The 19,373-nt window shown below is 45.8% G+C and overlaps 1 protein-coding gene across 1 annotated transcript in view; it reads left to right on the forward strand.

Moving 5' to 3' along the window:
• LOC144110206 (putative ferric-chelate reductase 1 homolog) overlaps positions 1–19,373 on the forward strand; it is a 125,569-nt gene that overhangs the window by 16,712 nt on the left and 89,484 nt on the right. Inside the window, exons 2-6 of the mRNA XM_077643044.1 lie at positions 1,834–2,070; positions 6,878–7,014; positions 10,145–10,236; positions 11,975–12,206; positions 15,830–16,042. Coding sequence (XP_077499170.1) covers positions 1,845–2,070; positions 6,878–7,014; positions 10,145–10,236; positions 11,975–12,206; positions 15,830–16,042 — 900 coding nt within the window. The 5' untranslated portion in view covers positions 1,834–1,844. The remainder of the gene's footprint in view (positions 1–1,833; positions 2,071–6,877; positions 7,015–10,144; positions 10,237–11,974; positions 12,207–15,829; positions 16,043–19,373) is intronic.

Genomic DNA, 19,373 nt, shown 5'->3' on the forward strand with positions numbered 1-19,373 from the left:
AGGGAGACGACCACCCCGCTCGACGCCATGTTTCCGAACGTCACAGTTGAAGACACTGGCGCCGCTGCGTATACCTTCAGCTCTTAGAAGAAGCCCGAAGACTTGCCCGATTGCGCATCAAAGCTCACCAGCGCGCCGACGCCCGACGGTGCAACCTACGCCGACGTCACGCGTAATGCAAGTCGGGTGACCGTGTGTGCGTGTCGACGCCCATTCGCCGCCGCGTACCTGGTGGAAAGCTTCTGCGCGGCTACTTCATCCCGTACAAGATAATTCGTCCACTTGAAGAGCTTGACTACGAAGTGTCTCCCGACGGAGCGACAGCATCACAGCGGCGCCGTTCACGCCCGGAAGTTGTGCATGTCGTGCGCCTAAAGCCTTATTACGGAAGCTAACAGACGCTTCTTCTGTGTTTACTTCCTGTTATTTTGCATTACTTCCTCATTGTTGCAAAGGGCCGAGTCAATGCTTGCTTCGGAGGCGAGTAATGCCACTCATCTTTGCAGTTTGTTCGTTCAGGCTGAGTCGCCGGCAGGTGGCTTAACCGTTTTATTTGTGGCGCGAGATACGACCAGAGTTATCTCGATTGATCATGGCCACGGATAACTTTTTCAACACTTTCCTGGTTGTTGGACCGCAGCGGTGGCCGAGTGGTTGAGCAACCGCCTCGCATGCGGGAGGTGCGGGGTTTGATCCCCAGTGCAGCCGGGTACCCACCGGTGATACAATGGGTACAAGCTTTCCCCAGGTCTGGTGCTCGGCTTATTTAGGGTGAAATGCTCGGGAAATTGGTCTTTGACCCCACCTTGAGAAATCGAAAATACCTTGTGTCATGGCACTATTTGGCCTCAGATGCCTTTGCGCCATAAAAATTCATCATCGTCACTTTCCTGTTGTGTTACTTTTAGTTCCTTATCTCGAAGGTTCCATTACAGCTTTCAATTCAGCGCGGCTAAGAACTGCAGGCATTCTGTGCGACGACCGCCCAGCTCGTTTGATGCTACGCCGCCGCTGAGTCATTCAGCTCTATACTGGAGCAAGTAAGCCGAAATAAAGAGTTGCCGTCCCCACTACGTGGTATTATCCGCAGCTAATCGAGTTTTCTTCCAGCTTTCAATTTTTTTGGCGTTATTGTAAGCATTCACCGAGGAACAATTTTTAGTTCTCTGTACCGATGCATTGCCGAATTCTAACGACAGAGGCGCTGATTTGACTCCAATCGCAGCTTTTATAACATCTAAAAATGCAAAAATGAAATAAGGTGTTCAAAACCACCGGCATAGTTCGAAAATAAACTGCAATTCGTCGAAGCAGTTGAACCTCAGATCTCAGAGGCTTCTCTGCGCTACTATCTGCGATCCATGCGAGATAGTGGTGTCCTTGGCGTAGACGTCATTTGTTTCAGTCGAGCGCGCTTGGGCAGGGCATGTAATGCGAAGGCAAGATAATCGTTGGCCCTTAAGGATAACGGAGTGGATTCCAAGAGATGGCAAGCGTAGCAGGGGGCGGCGAAAGTTAGGTCGGCGGATGAGATTAAGTTTGCGGGCATACGGTTGCCGCAGCTGGCAAAGGAGATGGTTAATTCGGGGGACATGGGAGGGGCCTTGGCTCTGCAGTTGGCGTAGTCAGGATGATGATGATGATGATGATGATGATGATGATGTGCGTATTTTTATGCCGTACCAGCATAGCATACTGAGAAAAAGTTGTAGATTTCAACCAAAAACGAAATATTCTACGGAGCTCGCAGTGTTCCCTAGATCAAGGTGGCGGTTTCGAAGATAGGTTGCGTTTCTTAACGGATAGTAGACGATTTTCTGCTTTCCCGCGCAGATACAGCAATCATGGCTGGTGGCAGGCGGACAGCCTTTCGCATGTGCTTGATTTTCGTGATCGCCGTTACCCGAGCCTGTGCACTCCGTGACAAGTGGCCCGTGGACCCTTGTGCGACGCTTGCTCCGGCAGCAGGGTCGCAGCCAGACGCTGATAGCGGCGACCAAACTGCCAACGATGACGCCACGGACACTGAGCTCAAGATGGCTCCACTGTCGGGCCACCACGGCATTAAATGTGAGTGGCACAGAAAAGAAATTTCGTAGTGCCGCCATTTCTTGTATACCACCAGCGGACTACAGAAGTTTGAGAGCTGAAATTGCTGGCTTTGTTGACGTTGAAGCTCACTGTGCTTGTGTCGCCATCGCGCAGATGACCGGATTTGCGCCTGCTTGCTTCCAAATCAATTATTATTACTCGGTTGACTAGTTATTGATAGGAAAATAACACAGCCAATAAGAGGCCCTTCATTCCCTTAATGCGTGTATTGCGAGTGGTATCTCCTCCCCACCCCACCCCTTTCCAGGAAGGCAGTAAGGCTTACTTGTGTAGAAAAACAATGTCGAAGTTTGCAAAAATACATACGTTTGCCACATTGTGCGGTGGTGGGGACAATGGCAATTATCGTATTTAGGGGCCGCTGTTGTGGCTCAGTGGTTATGGTCCTCGGTTGCTGACCCGAAAAACGCGGGTTCGAGACCGGTTGCTTTGGTCTACAGGCCCGTGTACTGTGCGTTGCCAGCGCGCCTTTAAATAACCACAGGTGATCAGAACTATCAGGAGCTCTCTATTATGGCGTCTCCCATAGCTTGAGTCGCTTTGGGGCGTTAAACACCATAAACCAAACCTCACTAAACCATACCCCGACATGGAGTCCTGCGGACTAAATGCCAAGTGCGAACAATTTAGTGAACAATTTTCTGGCGGAATTTAGCCTTGCAGTCCGCACAACCAGGTGTGGACTACGCTACATTTACTAACGCTTGGTATCAAGATACTTGGCATGACATTACGAAAATAACGCGTAGGCGAGTTATTAGAGCTGCGAGACAATTTTTTATTTGTTTATGATGTTTATGTCCTAATATTAACTCGTCAGCTTCTTTCATCGCGTAGGCTGTACGCCACAAATTGCAGTATTTGCTAGAAATCAGGCCGATATAATGCACCAGTAAAGAATCAGTAGATTGCCTGACATTTCCATCATTTCTCTCAAATTTTCTGACGCCCTGTGAACGGAGAGTGCGGGTAAAGAGTCTACTTTGGCACATTTGACAAAATATTTGACAGAACAGGCGGCTTGTTTTCAAAAAATGTCCACGGAAGGTTTGAGGGGCCTAACCGTGGGTGTATTCTTGCTATTCGGGTTGATGCGGCTATTCACAAATTATCGCGGGTTCTCTTAAAACAAGCCGTCTCATAAAAGGAGTAGTTATTACAAATGACCTTCTCTTGCATTCCTGCGAGTGCTCCACAGAAACGGCCTCCTGCTGCAACTACTCATTGCTTTCTTGTTTTCTTGCTACGGCATGACATTCGTGTGCTCAAAACAGAGCTTGTTCAGGGATATGAAAGAAGAATTTGTATGAGCTAGTCGGTCTTTTAAGGGTCTGATCAGAGACAGACATCTTACCCTAATAAAAAAAATCTGGATTTTGCTTGTATAAGGTTCATGCTCTAGTAAGGAATGCGCCTTTCAAATTTAATTATGATATGCGCGGTAGAAGTGTACAAAACGAGGCGTTTTCCGTTGCAGTCGTCCAGAGAGGTGTTGCCGGCTGTGCCCGATAACGATGTTTCCAGCATGAAGGTTCGGTATTGGGCGAGTGGGTGACAGAACACTATGAAGGGACATAGCGCTAAAGGAAGGGCCTTTTTGTATTTGTTTTCTTCCGTCTCGTTTCGTTAGCGCTGTGTTCCTTCATAATGTTTCCAGCACGCGGCGCTGTTACAGACATATTACCGTTGGTTCTTGCCCTTTGTGGCCAGTTTAGACATTTTGTCAGGAATACAAAAGATATGTAATAAACCGGAATCAAAAACAATATATTCCTACCACAGCCAGCCGTATTGAACTGCAAAACGAAACTAGGCCAGCGATTAGCTGAAACGTGTCGGGAGTATTTCAAAATGAATTTCTAGCCTCGAGTGAATGAATAAACTTGAATACGAATAAACATTTATTTGCAGAAACATTTATTTCTTCTGGCCTATATTCTTCATGCGGCATCGGTTTCACTGCTGTCAAGGCTTCCGATATTTCCTAAATCATTCTCCTATTTCCGTATGTTACTGTGCACAGAGTCGGTCCATAATTCAAATAAAAGAAATTAGCAACGAAAATTGCGGGCGATTGGCACTGAGCAGCATCGAATCGATAAAAGAAGTTCCTGTCTATGCAACAAGTTTTATATTTGATAGAAAAATGCCAGCCAACAAAATTACACTTGCTTAAAACTTTGACGCGGGTTTTCCAGCTTTTAAATTTTGATCCAAACAACAAAATTAAGAAAACTATAGTTTTTACGATGCTAACCCAAAGTTATTAAAGCTGCTACTAGGCCTATATTTCGCAAATAATTAATATGTATTATCAGCGAGAAAAAGAACGCGCACAAGAGAATTGAGCCACGGACCGCAAAATACAAAGCTCTTAGCCAGGGGAAGATCAATGCTAGCCATAGTTATTTTGACTTCGAAGGCACAAAGACTATTTCAGAAGTGTTATTCAACCTCGCTAGTGTTTCCACTCAAGGAGTACACATGTCGATTATTTTGTTTTGCCACCTCAGTTTTCGGTGTTCGCGTTTCATTCGTTGCTGAAAGTACAGTTGTTCGGTTTATATGGCAAAATTGCTCATATTTAAAATCGCAATGACAGCAAGAAATCCTAGGTTACCTTTACGCGGCGTTATTGTTTAGGAAAAAAGCTAACCTAACCTAACCTAACCTAACCTAACCTAACCAGAACTTCAGAATCAGAACTTCCTTTCCTTTCTGTACCTGGGGTTTTCCTTTCAATAAGTCTTCCCTTTATTCTGTACGTATGATTTTCTTAGGGTGACCTGTGCCGAAGAAAAATCTACAGGTATTTTGAAAATTATGGTTTTCTTGAACACCCATACTGATGAGCTCACTGTGATGCGCTCAAATTTACAAAACTGATCGTTCGGATATGTTCTAATGGCATACCGATATGACATCTCTAAAAAAAAAATAATCAGAAATGCCGCAGATTTTCAAACGTTGACCTGCCAGCCCCTCATCGAACTTTAATGCCTTGCCATCTTTCAAACAGTTATCGTCGCTACATATCCTTCAAACTCACGCTCCCTGTCCAAGCATATGCTGCGAATACAGTGTCGGCAATGATGGCTGGCACACTATTTTCGGATTATTTGCAGAGATATTTTCTAACCTTGTGATTTTCAGACTACTATACTGTCTAGGACGACAAGAAGGAATCTAATACAAACCAAACAGGAAGTGAAGGGCGAGACAAATGATGATATTGTGATAGAAGGAGCTATGTCTTTAAAATAACGTTAATTTGGGCTAGATTGGGCATAGTATTTGAGACGGAAAAAATAATAGCGCGTAAAGGTCGACAAACACAGGTAAGACACGAAGGACAAGAGACGTAGGAAGCGCTTATCCTGTGTCTCTTACCTGTGTTTGCACGCACCACCTAGCCAAGTTTGACGTTCTTTTAAACCATCTATCGAAAATCCAGGGCTCTTTTACATATGTCTACCCGTCATCTTCTTCTCAAGAAGACACCTTTGCTTCGCTCATCGTCGCTTCAACATGCCGTGCAAGATATATTTCGTTTTGCTTTCTTAAAGGACTCGTACCAGCGGATGTGGCTGCACTGTTTGGTTATTTGCGACTTCAAATAGGAATTCTGAAGCCCATTTGCGAATTTCTCGAAGCTGAGCTGTGGAGGTAAATTAGGAGATGTTAAGATCATGCGCGTGCTCTTTGTTACAACCAGGATCCGGTATGGCTGGCGGTGACGAAGCTTCGTGCGATTCGTCACCTTACGGGAAGATTGACAGAGTTTTGGGGGGCTCACACTCTGCGCGAAGTGTTAGTGTGTGCTGCCTTAAAGAAGACTAAAAAGCCACCGGGAAAAGGTTTGGCGGTCATCGGGAAGTTGAGCTTTCTATAGAAGTAAGCCAGACGTTGAGACGACATGGCCATAAGTTCAGCCATGGACCAAAGGTGGAGCCGCATGAGTTCCTGGCTCTGAACAGACGCATCGCAGGACAGGCTTCTGAAAAAAAAAAAAAGGTGCCTACTGAATGGAGTGGATGTGCTGAGCGCTTGTCCTGCGCCTCTTACTTGTGTTCGTGTACCGTTATGTGCGCTAATGTTTTTTCCGCCTCAAATAGGAGCTATGTCATTCCAGCGAATGATGACGGCCTTTTTGATCGAAACCACGTTCACAGGATGGTGGCTGCCCAATCTGCCCTTGCTCAAGTTAGCGCTGTGGAGACCCTATCACACTTGTCTAGAGGGTTCGAGTGGTGGACCGGAGAGCAAACGAAGTGAAGTTTTATCGCAGCTATTAGTTCTGGTTGTGGCCCTTGTACCTCTTCAGTTCTCGTGCCTTTCACGAGTGTTATCAGTGAAAGTCTGTTCCTGCTTCATCATTCCTCTATTTCCTCCATACTGCGCCGGTCGAGAGCACTAGACAAGTGTGGTCTTGTCTGTACGCGAATATGCACTGTGTCTGAGGTTCAGCTTCACAAACTTGCACATGGCCAAGAAGAGAAGCTGTAGTGGAGCTCTCCGGACTACTTTCACACACCTATGGCTGTAACGTGCGCTGCAATCAGGCGTTTTTTTGTATTTCAGTTCTGTGATAATGCGACCCTCAGCGGCCGCGATGGAACGCAGCGACATTGGGCTCAACTACCGAATGCCCAGCTACTAAGCGGCAGCAGCGGGGTAATCTGGGAACATGAAAATCGGGACCACAACACATTTGTAGGCTGCGGTAATGTCTTTTACCTTGTTTTTTGTTTTCTCCCGAAACCAGTGTTGCTAGATGGGTCCTTCCAAGGCTTTCTCATCCAAGCCAGGAGGAATGATGAGAGCGGTTCTCTTGTGCTCGGACAGTTCACGCCGGGAAGCGACGGTGGCGGTCGGACACATGCTTGCAAGGGAAAAGATTACGTGAGTTGCTACAATACACGCACTAAATACGAAGATTTCTACGTTTTTTAATTGCGTAATTAAATATCCATGTCTTAAAGAAGCCTTATTCACAAGTTCTCGCTGTATCGTGCCGGCGTGCCTGTTTCGCAAGCTTTGTTTTATAAATGACTCTCTGCGGGGAAAGCATATTCGTATGATTAGTGAGGAAACGCGTTGTTGTCACTACGTGCAGGCTTGCAGGAGTTCATTCCCACCAGTCATCGTTCGTAGCGTGTGAGAAACACCATTGCCGTATTATTTTTCATTGCCACAGCTACATTTAGCTGGGCCTCTTTAGTCAGTATTCATGCTCGCAGAGCCGCACTAGCGAATCCGGAGTTCCCGGGTTCGAACCCGACCGCGGCGGCTGCGTTTTTATGGAGGAAAAACGCTAAGGCGCCCGTGTGCTGTGCGATGTCAGTGCACGTTAAAGATCCCCAGGTGGTCGAAATTATTCCGGAGCCCTCCACTACGGACCTATTTGTTTCTCTCTTCTTTCACTCCCTCCTTTATCTCTTCCCTTACGGCGCGGTTCAGGTGTCCAACGATATATGAGACAGATACTGCGCCATTTCCTTTCCACCAAAAACCAATTATTATTATTATTATTAAGGCGTTGACCGAATCTCCGGATGCTTGCCGCTCCACTGGCGCCGCGCACACTTGCGCCGCAGGTATATGGTGATTCGCTATGTATACGCTACTGCGCCTCAGCAATGTTAAAACACGTTATTATTTTAGGTGGAATAAGTCGTACTTCTTCATCACATCTAAAATACTGCTTCTCCTCCTTTGCTGCGTCTGTCACTCATGCTCGCGTTACACTAAGGCAGAGTTGCCGCATTACGGAATAGTGGCAAGATATATTACTTTTAGTTGATCTGGTATGAACTGGGAATTTAATTAGCAGAGGACGCGCGTCTGCGGTTGTTTACCTCCTGCTTCTTCTTCCCTGCGCTCTCTATGGATGATGCATTAGATATTTTGTGTAAAAAAAATATTTATCGGAACTTCTTATTTGAAATGGGAGCAGATAAGGCAAGAAGAATCTACCCAGACCTAAAAATAGTGCATTTAAGCTGACATGGGTTGGGACATGAGGAGCTCTTACTACATTAATTTGAAAGAAGCCAACAGCCATAAAAACTAAGGAAACAACAATGTAATATGTGTCTTTAATTTCTGGCGTTGATAAATGAAAAATTGCTTAAACATTATTTTACCTGAAAGGCGATCAATGAGGACATAGAACAAAGAACCACATTCTACTAGTAAGATCATGTCCAACAATTTCGGACAAAAATTTTGAAAATTAGAAAATTGTAATACTTCGTTTTGGAAATGTTGAAGTTAATGGTCAATTCTTCAGATATGTATCAAACTTTGCCTTTTTAAGTGTTTGCATCGATCGCATACAGCAATTGAAAACCAATGGGGAGCGCTTTTGCCGACAGCAAGAAAAAAAATGTAAGACTGCCGTCGGGTGATCTGTGGATATATTGATTGTTATATAGTAAAATCTTACATTATATGAAAAAAATTGCGTTCATAAATGGTTTCCCGCTCAAAAATCTTTTTTTCCAGGATTGTTGGGCATGGCAACCACTACCTCCATATGTAGCGTACGGTGCTCTACCAGCTGAGTTATGGAAGCGCGGGTCCAACCTTCTACTTTCGCGTGTATTTGTGTTGCGTACAACCTCAGACTGAGAGTGTTCATGTACTTATGTCGTAACCCTTGTCTGCTAAGTGTGTTAACGGGGGCTCATTCTGGCAATCATGATTTCACGCCATCATAAGAAAGTTACAACACCTCCCTTGACCATTCAGTCGCGTTCCATGCGGCCGTTATGGTATGACAGGACTTTCTACGTTCACTGCTAGGGACGAGGATGGCGCTTGTGAACACTCTCAGTGTTAGGCTGCAAGTGACGCGAATACACTAGAAGGTATAAGATTGGACAGCCGCTGCCTTATAGCTCAGTTGTTAGAGCACTGTAGATGACTTACGGAGGCACTGCATTCAGATCCCTCTGGCGGTATGTGGTTGCTTCTCCTACTTTCTAATCGACTTTCTTTTAGTTAAAAAATGTTTACGCTACGAATTTACCATTAATCAAAACCATAAATTGAATAAACAAACATTCCTTTAAGACATTGGTTTCGGTCATAGTTGGTTGCCTTGAAATATAAGCGATTTAATTTCCACTGTGTTGGCGAGAAAACCACTGAGCGGTAGTATGTTACCATCGGGAATGCAACTCAGGAGCGAACCTATAAATCTCCCTCAAAGGAGGCTCTCCAGACAGTGACGTCGACTGCCTATTATGACGACGCGGTTAATCCGCGCTTAATTCCCTGTCGAGCTTGCGTGACAGGAATTGAAGGTAACTATGGATTAACCACGCAGTCATGACAATCGGTCGAAGCCATTGGCTGGAGGGCCTGGTTCGACAGATATCTGCCTCTTCGTTCTTGACCTTTATCCGACCATCACAGGCACTGCCTCTACATCTCCAGCAGGTATTATGTTTGCGTTCTTGTTTTGGCGGTGACACTTTTCGCCCGTGTTTTGCGCTGATGTTGATGGTACAGTTCGAGACAATCTAACTTTAAATGACGAAACGGCGACACAGCACTTACGGTTACTCCACGCAACCCAGAGAACACGAATCCTCAATGAGATAAGCGCACAGCACGACAGTGTTGCCGGTGCCTCCTTTCGTCTTCAAGGGCCCCTTCAGGTAGCAACGCTTTTCAAAGGCACTTTTATGAAACTAAGTGATCGAAGCATAAAAAGTATCGACATTGAGCGCTCAGTGATTTATTTCAGGAATGACACAAGGAGCATGAAAGGCACGCTACTCGGATCATCTAATGCCAATTGTGATCATCCGGACAGGCTTGTCTTCACTCTCATGCCATTGTTAATCTTGTTATCGGTTCATATTGTTGTAACTGCAGGGCACAGTTCTTTATCGGCGCTCCATCATTTCATGTTAGCTTTTTCACGACTGTACATAAGAGCTCCGGCAGCTCTGGTGTGGTTGCCTTGGATTCAATGAGATTCAAGCATTTTGTGTCCACTTCATCTATGGTTCCCTTTCAGGCTGTCATTCTGCACAAGGACTACTCGACCAAGACAAGAGCGGCGGTGGTGTGGAGACCTCCACGTGGCTTCTCGGGAACAATCGTTTTCCGGTACGTTAAACGTTTCCATATTCCTTGCTGCAGGTATGAAAAATGCTCGGCTAAAGCTGAGGGCCACAGATAGCGCGCGTACAGGAACTGCCCCATGCCAGACATTTTCCATACTAAACGGCGAGACTTAAAGGTGCTTGCGAAAGGTTGTAGGCTATATGACATGAAGAAGCTTCGAAGTGAGAGGCGTGCACTGGAATTCCCCAGGCGACCTCCAGAGTTCACCTCTCCATGCCAAGGCAGGCCTCCAGGCAGCAGGAAAGTCTGGTTTCCTTCCTAGGCTTTCCTCCTTCGTAAACATCCCTTAAGGTGAGGCTACAGTGCTCTCCAACCTGAGTTAATATTCATGAAAATTACAACCGATTGCCCCAAACGTATCGGAGGAATCCATCGGCTGATTATTGATTACTGTTCTCAGTCCCTAGACCTTGTGTTAGTTGATTTGGCGAAATAGGATCACTCCTCATTTTTGGAGTATCTTTGGCTGTGCGCCATTTCTCAGGTGTGTGAGTGGGTTGGAGTGTGCACTGGAGGAACTTGTGGACCGTAGCTTCTAATGGAAAACACATAATCAGTGCATCCTGCCAGCCCTCGTATACTTGGACTAAAACTTGGAGGCTAGTAATATAATGTTTCCAATTAGAATAAGGATAGCACAAATAGCAAAGAGCAGCGTTAAGAGACAGAAGGAGGGCAGTCTGAACTAGGGAGCCAACTAAAGTACCCGTAATGAAATTCAGAGTGAAAAAAAAGGCGTTTTTCGGATGTTATACGCGCCGCCAGATCACTAATTACCTCCTAGGTTTAGCGACCGGATTCCAACCAAAGGCGCACATAAAATAATATAGCATACCATAACATAACCTCGAGTGGCAGAATGTAATATGGAGTGATAAGATTAGGAAATTTATTTTTTTTGAAATAATGCAGGCCCATTCAGGGGCTATCACAGAAATTGGTTTGATAAAAGTACAGGTAAAAATTTCATGCCCCAAACGCTCTTTGTAAGCAATAAAATATAAAGCCATAAGAAGCCACAGCATACCCCAGCTGCTTTAAACAACTCGACTGTAGAAAAGAAGTATAAAACTGTTAATAAGCGAATGCTGCTATGCAAGGCGTTCCAACTCACCACAGTACGGGTAAAAACGCTACATTTGAAAGCATATAACTGGGAAAATCGGTTGCTTATTAAGATTGTCATATGGCACCTAGTGGCATGCTCTCAGCCAGTAAGGCCGTGGCTGATGCACGATAGCGCTGATGGGAAATCGGTTAGAGAGACCTTCGACCTGGCGTGGACGTGACATGGCAGATAATAATGAGTATGTGACTACTTCTTTAAGCTTCATCTACCTCTGTCTACCTGCATGACTAAACTGAATTGAGTTTTCAAAGTACAAGGTAACTATGCCTCCTACAAAATTACTGATTTTATGGTCAAATATTTGTTTCTCGCATAATTGCTCGGAAGGGTAGTCAATAACCAGATAATGACTGTGTTATCAATATTAAAAACACTAGTTTCCCACAAAAATGGGATTCGTGGACTTACTCGCACCCATCCTAAAGACTTATGGATTGATAGAATATTGTATTTTGTAGTTATAGAGTGAGTGACTAGAAAAATAAAGCACCGAACGAGCTATTTATTTGTCGTCTATGAAGGACTCGCTAATTCTTTCATTGATTAAATATATCGATTAGTGCTTATATGCCACGTCTTTCTTTAACACAGGGCGGCGGTTGTGAGGAAGATCGGAGAACAGCCGCAGCGCATAGTCTCGGTTCCCGTCAACGTAGAAAAAGCCAAGACATTCATCTGGTCCAGGCCTGCCCTGAGGAACTCCGTCGTGGCCCGCGCTCGAGTTTCCCGACGGTCCGCGCCTGCCACAGCATCAAGCTTCACTAATCGGTCCGTTAACGACGATGGCCCCGTGAAGGCTATGGCTGATGGCGACGCAAAGGCAGTACGTCCATGTTTTAAGGCGGAAGCCTTAATTGGCTCATGGTTGTCCGTCCGTCCGTCCGCGAAATCTGTCACACTGTGACGTCATCAATGGCATAATTGCTACAACTCATATACTCTTACCAATTATTAAGTAATGGGTGATTAGTAGTTAGTTAATTCGTAACTACTAAAAGATGAAAAGAAATAAAATAAATTTAAGAGAACAAAATAAAAAGTAAAAGGATAGAAAACTAAACAAAAATTAACAATAAACAAAAACATTAAAATAAAGCAAAAGTAATTGAATAAAAAGAAATAAAAACTAAAATAAATAAATAAATAATCAGCAAAAAATAACAAGTGTGAATAAATTCATTGCCTACAGGCGCCTTGGGAAAAGTCCGCGTTCTAGAAAGTTCCATGCTTTCGCATTCCGGCACGTGAGCAGACTTAAGCGCCCTCGGAATTTTTCTGAAGCGCCGATTTAAGGCATGCATATTGACGCAGGTTGTGCAGGTTGCAAGAGGCACAGTATACAAGCCTATATGTACCAGAGAATTATGAAGCGCAGTTTGGTAAAGTTAAAACATCTGAAGAATTTCTCTCCAGAATATTCCGTTCACCTTTGCATTCATATAGCTCACATTTGAAAAAACATGTTTGATTGTTATTTGGTATTTTTACATTGCATTTTTTTGTGCTGGAAGGACCCTAGAACTCAGCGCAGGAGTTTTGTGAGGGTCAGTTGAATAAATTAGGGGTGGCTCTTGAAGATGGAAAGTGATTCGGAAAAAAAAGAGTACAAAAACATCTTTGTTTATTTTCTCGCGGTGCTGCGAGCTTTAGCAAGGTGAGAAGCTGGGCTGGTTGGTTTCTTCCAAATGGAGCAAAACTAGGAATTCAGAGCCCCTTGCTGCACGTGCAGACCCTTATAGTTTAAAAACAGGAGAAAGCTTGCACGTTGATCCCTGCTACGCCTGGTTTTCCTTAGTGCATTTCGTGTATTCACTTTAGCGTATTCACTTACGCAAAAGGATATCTCATTGTTGTCCCCTCCTAAGAGAGGTCCTATCTATATTCTTATATACATTTAGGTTATCATCCATGCTTACAAATCTCTACGTGAGGTCCTCCTAATGCCGATGTGTTGCAGCACTAGCTTTACGTGGGATTCACAATGGCCCGTTCAACGAAGTTCAGCGTCCGCAGAGCAACGAAAAACACTGCCGTCATGATTCATAATTTACAGCGCAACTGTTAATGCCCGGTTTAGCGTCGTTGCCGGTGGTGGAGGTGGTGGTGTAGCTAATCACAGGACTATTCCTTCCCGTGTCCCGCACTACTTTCATCGTATTCGTGTTGGCCGCGCTGATCCATGAATATGTGACAACGCGTACCTATTTCCGGCGATCAGGTGACCACTCCCGTGCACGCAGGCTGTCCCAAGAGCATCGTGCAACCTTCTTTTTCATCGGGCCGGGTGAGCGGTCGCTTTTTGAAATACCTCTGGAACGCCCCGTGCACGTCTCTGGAGGGTTAAAGTAGTTACAGAAAAGGCGCGGTAGCGCCCACACAGCGCATGGAGACCTGGACATTAAAGTGAAGTAGGAGATTAAAGAAGAGGTTTAAGGAGCATGAATGCGACAGTTTGTAAACTGTTATTACAGAACTGCGGGGCGAAAAATGCCTGGATCATAATGAAACTCGGTAATCGTCATCGTAAACACACCGCCAGCGATGAAGCTCAGCGGTAAGGCCGCTACAGTTCTGCTAAGCTGCCGAAGCAGAGGCTCACGCCGAAGTCGACAACATCCAGCTGTGGAACATTCTGTATTAACATTGTTTATCATCAAGAATACCTTAATCAAAACAAAACTATTTACACGAGTCGTAGATATCAAGCACAACAGCTGAGATGTAATAGCACATTACCTTGTGTCGTAGCGGCGTGGCTGCCAGAGACCGCAAACGGACACTGGCAGCCGCTGATAGGAGCAGAGTGATCGTGTTTTATCACGCAACATGCTCGCCATACTGTATTTTTAGGAACGCGATTAATTCAAAACGTGAGGCAAGGTTTTATTTGTGGTTTCTCTGTAGTAATGAATCGGTTCCATTCCTACATTAAAAAAAAATATTGCTGACGGAGCATAGCCTGGCATTACAACAATGAAAGAATGGTGAGCATTCAGAAGAATAAAAGGATATCGCGAATTGAGAGACGGTTAGGGCAGAGAAGTGGACGGTACAAGCGGGAATTAGAAATTGAAGTTTATTAGAAACGAACACGGTACAAAAAAAAATTGTGCTTATACCGTATACTTATCTGGCCTAAGTCCTGTCTGAAGTCTCTATTCCTTTCCTTCTCCACTATGTCTGAACAACCGGCCCAGAACTTCACCGTGTCAGAATTTACTTTCAACATTCGTTTAACTAGTGTGTTCATGCTACAGAGCGAAAGGCAACCTACCAGAATTTAAGTAATGAGAGAACGTTATGGTGACGTGGCATTAAGCGCCGAGGATTCCCGCGCCAGGGTCCCCAGAGCCAAATGGTCCGTCAGCTGGACTGAGGCTAGCCGGGCCCTCCACGTTGAGGGTAATTGGTATTGGTAAAGGTGTTGGGGAGAAATAATGGCAACGGGGCAGGAAAGAATTGAATGTTCCAGATGTCATAGGGTTCGGGGCATGCAGGGTAGACCTGAGAACGGTATAGGGAAGAAAGTGCAGGTGTAAGGAGTGCATGAAAGTATGCTGCTAGTTGAGTTGGTGTCTGAGCATCTTAGAAGAAAAACAGCGTAAAAAGACGAACAATCGTGTGTGTCTGCGCCTTTTTAGTTGTCTTCTTGCGCTCTTTTTCTTCTAAGATGTTCAGTCAGGAATGATGCCGATCGATGTGCACAATGTGTCGAAGAATGCGAAGATTTGAGGTGGGGAGGAGAGTCTAGTCAGCAATTGGAAAGGTACGAATAGATTCTCTAATGTTGTAATAGTGAATATTTGTTTCGTGTTTGTAATGGAGATTAGTGCACCACGCTGGTGGATAAGGCCGGGAGATTCAAGCTGCCCGGTGTTGAAGGTCGCGGCTGAGGCGATGCATCATCTCAGCGCCTCGGATTCCAGAGCGACTAGGAATCCTCCTCAGTGTAGCTGTGCCGAAACAAAGTTTCATGAGTGGGCCTCTGCCACCTACACGAGCACTTATGATTCGTTAGTGTGAACACATTAAGAAAAATGAGTTTGCGTCTTAACCGTACAGTCTACGTGCCGTGCATGCTAAGTTTATAAAAATTGAGGAATTAAAATACCCTCTCTTTCTCTCTTTGCTTATCATTCGACTTCTTTTGATCTTCAGTGTAAGGGTTAGAAACAGTGTTTTACTCAAAGTACCGCAACTGCGTTGCCCGTGATGAAGTGCCAATGGTAGACGAACTAATTGTATAACTTGAGTGGCAGATGACAACAGCTAAGAAAGCATGCGCTTTTGGTTGCGGGGTTGACGCCTTTCAGCAAATTTAATTCCGTAATCGATTAGCGCATGATCCTGAATCCTTCCTTCCACCGAGAGGAAGAAAGGGAACCCTGGGTCCGGCTTGTGTTCGGGTTCAACTGAAGGTCCTGACCATCTTCATGCGCATTGCAGGGCGGGGCCGCCGGCGGCAAAACAGTCTACAAGGAGTGCGGTGTGAGCACGGGTTGCTTCGGCTATCCCCCGGGATGTATTGCTACGAGCAACTGCCTCATGTTGGTCAGCTACCAGCTGCAGGACGACGGATACCACTTTGACCTGATTAGCGGCCCGATGACCAAGGACAAGTTTTGGATCGCCGCCGGTGTTTCCGATAGCGATAAGATGGTGAGTCTCTGAACGATTTTCAGTCAATCACTTAATGAAACAATCAGTCAGTTAATCAGTCAATAAATCTCTCTCTATTTTTCTATGCTTCTACCAATTAGTCGCTCTTCCGACGAGCCAATCAATAAATCACTCAATCATTCATAAAATTTATCAGTCAATAAATCGGTCACTCACTTAATCTCTCAATCAATTAACCAGCCAAACGTTCAGTTAGTAACTCATTTCTTGAGACAGTCAACCGATCACGGATGCAATCAGAAAATTATTCAGTCAGTCTATTGTTCACTCGTTCAGACAAGTATTGTAAATTAAGCTCTGCGTGCAGCATTCGTGTATACATTCTTCAAATTCATGATTACTCAAATGATACTGAATAATGGTTGTGTTCGTCAGACAATGTAAAAATGTATTTTAGTGAAGCAAACTATGGACCGTCAGAGCCGAAGTAGCCGACCCCTCGGTATTGTTTGCGTGCGGACACTCAACAAGGTCGTTATGCTGGTGACTCGATGGCCTGCCTCCCTTGAGACCCCAAATAAGCCTACGTGAATAATCGATAGCACTTATGGACGCTCATGCGCTCTCTTCTTCTTTAGGGGATGTTTCTTCTCATTTCCTCATTCATCACCTCATTTCCGCCACGACTTTATGACAATTGGGTGACTCTCATGTTAGTCGCAACTTAAATGCGGTAGGCGAAAGAGATTCCACCTGCCATGCCTATCATGTGCCGAAGCTGCCGCAGTTACTCAGACGAAAGCAGCAATCGGCCAGTCACAGAAATCCCATTGTAGCGGGTCCCCACATTGACGACAGCCTTCGCCACTCGCAAGCAAGCACCAGTGTTACGAACCGCTATATGATAGCAGAGTGTTTCACCAGGCATCGGGTACAACACCGCCGCTGTGTCGATTAAGGAAGGAATCTGGGCAGGTTACGAGCAGTAGGAGAAGCAAGGGAAAACAGTATCGACATACCACATCGCATGGTTACAGTCAAATACAAACTGAAATCTGAGAAGATTGATGAGGGATTCGCTGCCGGTTGTAAATTAAGAAGTTTGCGGGGATACGGTTGGCACAGCTGGCAAAGGACAGGGTTAATTGGAGAGAGAAGGGAGAGGCCTTTGCCCTGCAGTGGGCGTAGTAAGGTCGATGGTGTTTATGAAAGTGTCAGGCTCTTTTGAATAGCCTATCCCGTCGTCTTCCTGCCTTTTTTCGTCCAGTCAAAGGCACTTCATATAGGGTGCCACCTTTAGGTGGAGTCAACAACGCTCATTGGCTCGCTTTCCCAGCTTGCCGAAGTATGCTATTCATTTACGGCACTTCTCTATCGTCTTGCTCTTCTAAGTCGCAGGGATAAACCTCCAGCGAGTTTACATTATTCTGGTCACCTCCTAACCAACAAGTGGGCGCGCAGTTAACAAAACAATCCGTTGGAGGCTCTTAGATACCTCTTAACTGCGGGAAGCCGCGAAAGCCGCTTGCGACTCATTGCTCTGATTTGAATTTGAGCGATGACGCCACGCAGCGCATGCGCAGTTGTTGCTCGGCGGCGGATCACACCACCCGCCACACTGTGCAGTTTGCTCGAAGTCCAGCTGGCAGGTTGTGATCACGTTACAAGGTCACATGACCCAGGATGTAACGGACGGACACCGCGGGGTCACGTGGCCGGACGGATGGTCACCACGAGTATGAGCCATTAAAGGCTTTTGCCTTAAAATTTGTTGCGGTTTAACTCTCCTAAAGCTAATTATACAGAGCGAGAGCTCTGTTCCGTTGCTTCGTAAGTCCAGCTTCTTGTTACTCCTCGGTTTCAGCGGCTCGTTTAGCTCGCGTCCTTTCCAGTACGCCTTCTCGGGGAGCTATATCGACTCGATGATCGGACGCGGCCTGTCGGCGACGTCGAAGAGTAGACACACCCGGCCCGGCGCGCGCCTCATCCATGGCGAAACTGAAGGAGAAAGCGCCGGCGATGTATCAACTGTTACACCCTCTCCTAGTCACGTGGTATCACAACGGCGAAGCCGGCTAGCGCACGCAGCTACGGCTCTCCCAGCCTGCCCTCTGCTAATCACGTTGTATCACAGCGGTGGAGCCGGCGAGCACGTGCAGGTGCGCCTGTGTCTGGCGAGTCACGTGCTTTGCCTGCGCTCCGGGCCCTCAAGATTAAAGGGGCATCAAGATTGACTTTGGGAGACATGCAGTAATGGAGCTTTCGCTCTAAAAGCAGCTGGCGTTCCAGTTAATCAGGAGCAGACGGCTGCACAGGAAGCCGACCAGGATGGTCCCTTGTCTTGGTCCAAGGGCCGTCCGAAGGCGAACACCTGTGATAGCGGCACTTTGAGCCGCTAAAGAAAGAGCTAACCGCGGACGAATGGCAGCAACTCGTTATCGGCATGGTTTGTTTATGGGAGTTTAACGTCCCAAAGCGACTCGGGCTGTGAGGAACGCCGTAGTGAAGGACTCCGGAAATTTCGACCACTTGGATCGTGGTAAAAGACCACTTGGGGTTCTTTAACGTGCACCGACATCGCACAGTACACGGGCCTCTAGAATTTCGTCTCAATCAAAATTTGACCTCCGCGGATTGGATCGTGCCCCGCCGCGGTGGCTCAGTGGTTAGGGCGCTCGACTACTGATCCGGAGTTCCCGGGTTCGAAACCGACCGCTGCGGCTGCGTTTTTATGGAGAAAAAACGCTAAGGCGCCCGTGTGCTGTGCGATGTCAGTGCACGTTAAAGATCCCCAGGTGGTCGAAATTATTCCCGAGCCCTCCAATACGGCACCTCTCTCTTCCTTTCTTCTTTCACTCCCTCCCTTATCCCTTCCTTTACGGCGCGGTTCAGGTGTCCAACGATATATGAGACAGATACTGCGCCATTTCCTTTCCCCATATTATTATTAATATTATTATTATTATTATTATTATTTTTATTATTATTATTATTATTATTATTATTATTATTATTATTATTATTATTATTATTATTATTATTATTATTATTATTATTATTATTATTATTATTGGATCGAATCCGCGCCTTTCGGGTCACCAGCCGAGTGCCATAACCACTCTGCCATCGCGGCGGCGTACATCGGCATGCGTTGCGGGATACCTCCCTAGCGGTGCTACATCGTCGTAGAGATGTTTCCGCTGCATGTTTCCGCTCAATGGCAACCACATGAAGCGGGAACACATATAGTGGCAGTTAGACCGCAGCGGTGGCACGTGGAAGAAAGGTGTCTCCACTCTTTGTGTCGAGCCGTTTTTTTTTTTTCAGTGGTCGCATGGGAGCGCGTACTCAGGGACGCACCACTGATGCC

This window comes from Amblyomma americanum, chromosome 11, assembly GCF_052857255.1.
Source record: "Amblyomma americanum isolate KBUSLIRL-KWMA chromosome 11, ASM5285725v1, whole genome shotgun sequence".
NCBI lineage: Eukaryota > Metazoa > Arthropoda > Arachnida > Ixodida > Ixodidae > Amblyomma > Amblyomma americanum.